We start from the raw sequence: 7,690 nt of genomic DNA, 5'->3' as shown, positions 1-7,690 counted from the left end.
TTCTCAAGCCATCTATAATAACTCCCGTCCATAAAAAAGGACAAACAAATATAATTGAAAACTATCGACCAATTAGCATTTTGAATGCCCTATCCAAACTATTTGAAATAATAATATATAATGATATAATTAAAAACTCCAATATTGAATTCAATAAGTCCCAACATGGTTTTGTTCAAGGGAAATCAACCATAAGTAATCTTTGCTCTTTTACCGAGCTTGCAGTGGAAGCAATAGAAAAAGGTTTCCAACTTGACACGGTATATACCGACTGTGAAAAAGCTTTTGATAGAGTCAATCACAGACTTCTGGTCAATAAACTTGCTATGAATGACTTTTCGAGGGATGCGTGTGCTTTTATTGGATCCTATTTGCATCAAAGAATACAAGTTGTGAAAGTTGGGGATGAGTTTTCACAAAATATAATACAGAGTTCTGGTGTTCCGCAGGGTAGCATACTGGGGCCATTGCTGTTTCTGATATTTGTTAATGACCTTCCTGCCTGTTTGCGATTCTCATTGGCATTGTTGTTCGCGGATGATTTCAAGTTGTCTAGGAGAATCTTGAGCCTACTTGATTGCTCTCTATTGCAGGAGGACTTGAATAGGGTGGAACAATGGTTCAAGATTAATAAAATGTCTCTCAACATAAAGAAGTGTCATGTTGTCACCTACACTCGAAAATCCAACCCGATATATTTCAGTTATGAAATTAATTCGGAAATCATTGAACGCAAGTCAGAAATTAAGGATTTGGGTATAATCTTTCAAAACAATCTGAAATTTAACACCCATTTTGAATTCATCACCAACAAAGCTTACAAGATACTAGGTTTAGTTCTTAGAAATAGCAAAGATTTTGATTGTAATACTACTGTTCTACTATATAAAACTCTTGTGAGACCACACCTTGATTATGCTTCAGTGGTATGGATGCCATTAACCATAAGTCATGTTGACATGATTGAAAAAGTTCAAAAAAGATTCCTTCGATACTTATACCTGAAAAAATACAATGAGTATCCTTTCATGAAGTCATATATTTCAATGTTGGAAGACTTCAATATGTGCACATTGATAAACAGACGCAAGTTCAACGCAGTTCTTTTCATTTTCAAAATTTTAAATAATTTAACATTTCAAGACTGTAATTTTGTTGATCTTGTCAAATTTAAAGTACCTAATTTATATCTGAGGCTTAGAAATAGGGAAACTTTTCATGTAACGCCAAGTAGTTCATCTCCCATTAATAAAATGATGCTTATATGCAATGAGTTGATTGAAAAATTTGACTTGGATTTGTTCAATACTAGTTTGGGAAATGTGAGAAGATTGTTCTCTTAGGTTAAGTAGTTAATAGAGTTTTTGTGCTTGTTCTGCATATGTAATTACCTTCTTGGGTGTATGTGTAGAAATAAATAAATAAATAAATAAATAAATAAAAATAAATAAATAAAAATCCATTTGCTCACAAATAACTTTGGTAATAAGTTTATATATTAGGTTTCAGAAAGGAATTCTAAATGGAATCATTGTTCATTTATTTATTTATTTATTTATTATGATGTAATTACATTATAAAGAAAAGTAATATGCATTTCACTCCAGATATAAAGCATCTTCGACCGAAGTCCATTTGCACCATGAGGATTTTTTTTTCCAATGTTGTCCTTGCTGATCACATTACTTACTGCTTAGGAAAAGTTGAAATTGAGTGGAACAAAATTCTGTTCATTAAAAATATCACTCACAATGGGATGCAAATCCCTGAACAAAATATCCATCTTGATTTTTGAAAAATTGAGAGTTTTGGGACAGATCTATTGAAATTTTGACTATTGAAATCACTATTGGTGTTGCAATATCAGTAATTTTCTCATTTTATTAGTTTTTCTTTTGAAGCACTCATCGGGTTTGAAATTTTGATTAGCATATTTAACAATGTAAAATATTCTCATTCTAATGTATAAATGAATCAAATATTCATAAGGAAATTGTGAGCAAGGGTGATGGAAAGGAATAGCTCTCAATTTTTCAAAAAGAAGTTGACGAGGCGTCCTAGTTGCCACTAATTTTACATTGGCCATCAATATCTCCTCCATGGATGAAACAAACTGCACGAAAGATTCGGCTGGAGCCAACAATTTCCCGAAATTTCCTGTCGTTTCACCATATTTACTTGCACTAGCTGCAAATACACATGCTTAAAACAAATTTATATATTTATAGAATGTGGAATATACCCTTGAAATGGCAGAAAATATTATCCAACTTAATATCTTCCATTTGAGTCGCATAATTTTGGCATTCGGTGCATCTATGTTTCTTCAAACATTTTCTGAGAAGATATCCGCTGATATATTGTTCCACGTTTTTTGTGGGCAAATCATTTCTTCTGAAATCTGCGTTAGTTATCTAAAAAATAATTGAGAAGACTTATTACCATCCGAGGGGTGAACCGGTCGTGAATTGTGGTGTACAAATTGCAGGAATTGTCATGAATTGAATTGAATTGCCAAGAATTGTTGAGAATTGTCATGAATTGCCAGGAATTGTGGTGAATTGTCAAGAATTGTTGTGAATTGCCAAGAATTGTGTGAATTGTCGGGAATTGTTGAGAATTGTCGTGAATTGTGGAGAATGGGCTATTTTTCTAAATTTCAAAATCTAAGAATTTTTATAACTCAAATACACATATGGAAATTTATTTTTTTTAAATTTTAACACTTTGCATTCGGTCGGAAATTGTGATTTCAGAAGAGCTCTCTTATAGAACATGGATATGTTCTAAGGTATAGAATTCAGAAATTTTTTTTGTAATATGTGGATATTTCGGTGGATATGGAATTCTATATTTTCTTGATCGGTTTCACTGGTGTCGAATTGACAAAAATTACTAGACTGTAGTAAGGGCATTCTACGTTACACGCTTTTACACAATCGAATGTTTATTAAGTTTCGAAGGGTGTATATCTGAATTTTGAAGCGAATCTCTCACGTGTTGGATAACTAATGGAAATGGGTTTCCATAAATAATTTGAATTCGATTTTGGAGTTTTAGGAAACTTGCCCATCGTCGTAAATTATAAAGAATTGTTCTGAACTATTAATTTCCGTGAATTGTTCGAAAATTCTCATGAATTGTCTGGAATTGTTATGAATTGCAATGCATTTTCTAATTGTTGGGCGATTCGCTGTCTTGCAATTCACAGGTGTCCAACCTGTCCAACTATTAGGAAGCAGAAAGGGAGGTTTGCACATGTATATGGACATGTATATAGTCATATTCATGTAGACATGTATATAGTCGCATGCCGGCGCAATAGTGCAAACTCCGAGTTTAATTTCTGTATTCTGTGATTTGAATTAAAGTGATATAAGATTGAGCAGGTAAGAATTATACAACATCTAATTTTTTCATTATTTCTTATTGATACACAATAATTTCCTACGGGTGTGAAGCCAGGTTTCTTTCATCCACAGTTACAATCTGTCAACGCCGCGCTCTAAGGATAACTGTATTTTTCAGTATACAATTCTTACAGTTCTGAAAAACATATTAATGCTCGTTTTAGGATTTGAGTTTCTCTTGGAAAAAAAATGAGATATGGTGCAATCGGATATTATTCATACCTTGATTTATACTAATGAAAATCATCAAAGCTCATTGTCAGCCCGTACGGGGGGCCTGAAGGGATTCAAAGTTAAAAATTTTCTCGAGACATGTGCATTCTTGAGAATAGAGTAAATTGGTTCGATATAACATTTTACATCATGAAGAGTCATCAAAATACATTGTTAACCTGTACAGGGACTATTCACCAACAATATTGGTGAATATTGGTCCCATCTCTTTGCGTTCAATAGCAGGTACCTGAAACGATTCCTTTGGTTGAAACCGTTTTATTACTCTGTTGGGAATAACCCATCAAAATCATTGTTAAGAACGGGCGTTCTTTCTTCAATGCATATCATATAATTTTGGTTATCTCAACCTCATTTTTAACACTTTTATAATTTCTGAGAAGATGTTAATTCGAAATGTCGGTCTATATCGGTATATCGATTGCAATAATGTCAATTATATATTCACAGCTTCTTCCCTCTCAACCTGACAAAGATCATTCGGAGGTTCATCTAAGACTTGGAGACTCGCTTGGAGATGTTTCTCCAAGTCTAAAATAAAAATTATTTGAAACATTTGTCTAATGTTTCAAATAATATATAAATCATATATTTCGCTTATACCACTTGTAATCAATAGAGCTTTAGTAATGTAATAATTAAGGTCCGCGTTGAATGAATTCCTAGATATGTAGGTACACACTAAGGATCACCGAATTGGGCAATTCGGAGAGGGATATATTTTCAGTTGATTAATCAGTGAAGATGAATTAATAATATTAATAATTGTTTTCAGCACTCAAAAAGTAGACATAGATATTTCAGCACGTGTGTCGAATCTCTTGATGGTTATTCTGTAAGCTCTTTGTTATTCCATATAAATTGAACGAACAACTTTCATGAGAACACAATCTTGATTTGAACGCACCATGTTTCTGAAACCTGGTAAGTTGTGTTATTATTTTGTAGTACTTCACATACTTTCATAAAATTCCATAAAATAACTCGACATGTTGATGTATGATTTAAAATTAATAGCTTGCACAGTAACCATTTTTTTCAACTACTCGATCAATTTGCGTTTGATAGAAGGTACTGATTCAAAAGATTCCACCTAGAAGTATTTCTTCGCTTCATAAAATTTTATAACTCAATTTGGAAGAACCTACAAAAATTGTCGTTACGAACGGGTACGCTCTGTTGTATTCAATATTAGGGTTGCCCATTTTGAGCAAAAAGATTTTATGCACAGAATAACTCTAGAGCCATTTGCTGAGGGAATTTTAAAAAATTTACCTGAAAGTATTTTTTCGGATCATACAATTTTATACCTCAATTTTCAAAATTGTCGTTATGGAAGGGAATGCTCTTATCCTATATTAGGTCGTTTTCACAACATTTTATTCAGTTGAATTTCAAAGTTGTTTGAATCAGCCTATATAACTATGTTGATAAGGGGAGGTTAATAGTACATCGAACAATGAAGTATAGGATATCCATGGATAGAAGCAATTTCTGTAAGCTAGCCTTAGTTAGCCTTAACTACTATCTGGCTATATCTATAAGACATATTATTGAGTGGTTTCAGACCTCTCATAGTGTGATGTGAAGAAAATTCCCAAAATATATATTCAAAAAAAAAAATACATAACTATGAATTGTATTGAATTGTCATGAATTGTATTGAATTGTCATGAATTGTATTGAATTGCCATGAATTGTATTGAATTGTCCGTGAATTGCCATGAATTTTCTTGAATTGTGTGAATTGTTGAATTGTCTGAATTGTTTTATATGCTATTATAGGAATTGCGTGAATTGTCTGAATTGTGGTGTACAACATTTTCATGACCGGTTCACCCCTCGTTACCATCTGAATCCCTATCGGACAAATTACTCACCAGGCACGTTTTCAACATGCTCAAAATAAATCAACAAAAACAAAAATTCAATCGAATTAGGGGTATATATCGACATGAATAAATGCAATTTCATTGCAGGATAGATTGAGTACCCCTTATTCTTTGATCGAACTCAAATTATTGTTGTGAAAAAAAATTAAAGCTGAAAATAAACGTAATTCAACAAAATATAAGAACACTCCATAGCCCAAAAAAACCATTCCACCAACACTATACCTTGAAAGGGGTCCTTTCTGGCTGTCTAATATTAGGTTCTAATATTGAGGGTAAGTCTACGGTGGCCATTAAAAGCTTGTCTACATCAGCAGCACAGTTGAAGGTATCCACACAATCCAACAAATCCATACAAGACAATTTTTTGAAAGCATGCATGAATTGTGATGGTGTTGGATTCAATGAATTACCTCCCTGTTGTCTTATCTTACCAAAAAAATTCTCAATACAGTCCTGATTTAAAAGTCTAGTCCTCATATCTTGAAGTCCCTCATTTTTGAGATTTTGCCACAATATTAATTTGGTGATCCGAAAGCAACTTATACATTTAAATGTTCCGGTTACATCTTTCTTACCATCATTAGTTGTAGAAAAGACTTTGATTTTCTTCAGAGCATCCAACATTCTCAATAAAAAGTCTTCCTGGTCTTCAGATCCTGTGTATGGTTGTCTATATCGGTTTGTAGTTTTTGTAGTTGACGAATTCAAAATATCAAACAAATGGTCAAACTGCTCCAGAAAATGTGCTATGCCTGCAGCTGGAGCAGACATTTTGCCATTTGCGATATAGGTTGATAAAGCTTCAATAAAAAAATTCATTAATAACAATTCATTTTGGAAAATATCTCTCACCAGAAACTACTGTTGAGCTGAAAACTTGAGTGGCATACTTGACTTTCATTTTCTGAAATGAAGTTGGGTATATATGGGCATCTGTTAACTTTGTTGCCATTTTTAAATCTTTATCCTTCTCCATATTATAAAGTGCCTCAATAGGATCCCAGTTCGCTATTTGATCTTCAAAGTGAACTTCATGATTCAACATGAGGAACCTATCCTCATACATTTCATTAAGTGAGGAGCATCAAAAATATAGATTAAGATTTTGCCATTAACCTGAAATTTGCAATTATTCGTGTTTATACCCAACTGTTTTGAAAATGAAACAAAGTTAGAGCCCATATCAGATATAAGAGCTCTAACATCAAGTCCTGCATCAAACATTTTTTCAACACAACTGAACACTATCACTTTCAAGTCTGTTGCACTGCAAACTGTATTAAGAAAATAGTATCCCAGCGGCTGCTTCCAATTGTCTTTAACTCCTCTTGCCATGAGCACCAATGCATTTTTAGCTGGTATGAATTCTTTTCCATTTCGTAAAAAATATGAGTTAATTATGTTCTGAACTTTTTTTTATATATGGAAAAGTTCAAACCCAAATCGTGAAATCCAATTATTTCATCATTTTTAGGGTCATATTCCAGATTGGCAGAGAGACCTCGTCCATTGAAAGAACACAAATCCTGTCTTCTCTATTCTTTTCTTGTAGTCTCCATTTCAGGCTTCGAAACACAAAATCATTCAGTCCCGGTCTTCTCTGAATGTTGTCAGTCATTCTTCGTAGTGTGGAGAGAGAGGGAAAGTAATAATTTTTCACCATTTTCTTATATGTCTTTGGGCTGGAATAATACAAGGATAAAGCGTGTTGCTTCAGTTCACTTGTAAATCTTCGGTCCTGTGCTTTCCTATCCTTTAAGTCACAGACAATTTGTGCTAAATTGCCCAAAACTTTTGGAAGGTGCACTGCACAAGCATTTTTGAAAATGTCCTTTGTTATGAAACCTACTTCGGAGCGTAGGTTTTCACAACATTTCCCCAAAGTTTCGTTCTCCATATTCAACCTTCGAATTTCTTTTGACTTCAGCTACAATAACAAAAATGAAATCATGAAGAAAAACCTTCAATAAATAACATACCTTTACTAAATTCCTCAATCTTTCCTTTCTAGGTGTTTGTGACGATAGTGCTTGTGATGTTTGGTTCTCTGTATGTAAGATATTCTGTCTTGAATTCATGGTCTGCGTGGCAATTTCTGAGGTCTTTTTGGAACTCTCAGTTTGCGTTCCAACATCGTTTGTTTTAGGTTTC

General features: G+C 33.3%; 1 protein-coding gene across 1 annotated transcript; it reads right to left on the bottom strand.

The window, feature by feature from the left end:
- Window positions 1–1,700: 1,700 nt before the first annotated feature.
- LOC123307977 lies at window positions 1,701–5,996 on the bottom strand. The gene is made up of 3 exons (XM_044890492.1): window positions 5,762–5,996; window positions 2,243–2,414; window positions 1,701–2,187 (listed from the first exon to the last, which is right to left on the bottom strand). The coding sequence occupies exons 1-3, from the start codon at window positions 5,915–5,917 to the stop codon at window positions 1,847–1,849; spliced, it is 669 nt and encodes a 222-aa protein (XP_044746427.1). The 5' UTR covers window positions 5,918–5,996; the 3' UTR covers window positions 1,701–1,846.
- Window positions 5,997–7,690: the final 1,694 nt, after the last annotated feature.

Source organism: Coccinella septempunctata, chromosome 2 (assembly GCF_907165205.1).
Source record: "Coccinella septempunctata chromosome 2, icCocSept1.1, whole genome shotgun sequence".
Classification (NCBI taxonomy): Eukaryota; Metazoa; Arthropoda; class Insecta; order Coleoptera; family Coccinellidae; genus Coccinella; species Coccinella septempunctata.
Note: the sequence above shows the minus strand (reverse complement) of the source record. Positions and strands in the feature narration are given on the sequence as shown.

Coding starts and splice junctions, on each gene's coding strand:
- LOC123307977 (XM_044890492.1), bottom strand. CDS start 5,917: ATGCATGCTTTCAAAAAATTGTCTTGTATGGATTTGTTGGATTGTGTG. Junction 2,415..5,761: donor CAGAAAGGACCCCTTTCAAG/GTATAGTGTTGG, acceptor ATTATTTTTTAG/ATAACTAACGCAGATTTCAG. Junction 2,188..2,242: donor TATTTTCTGCCATTTCAAGG/GTATATTCCACA, acceptor GTGTATTTGCAG/CTAGTGCAAGTAAATATGGT.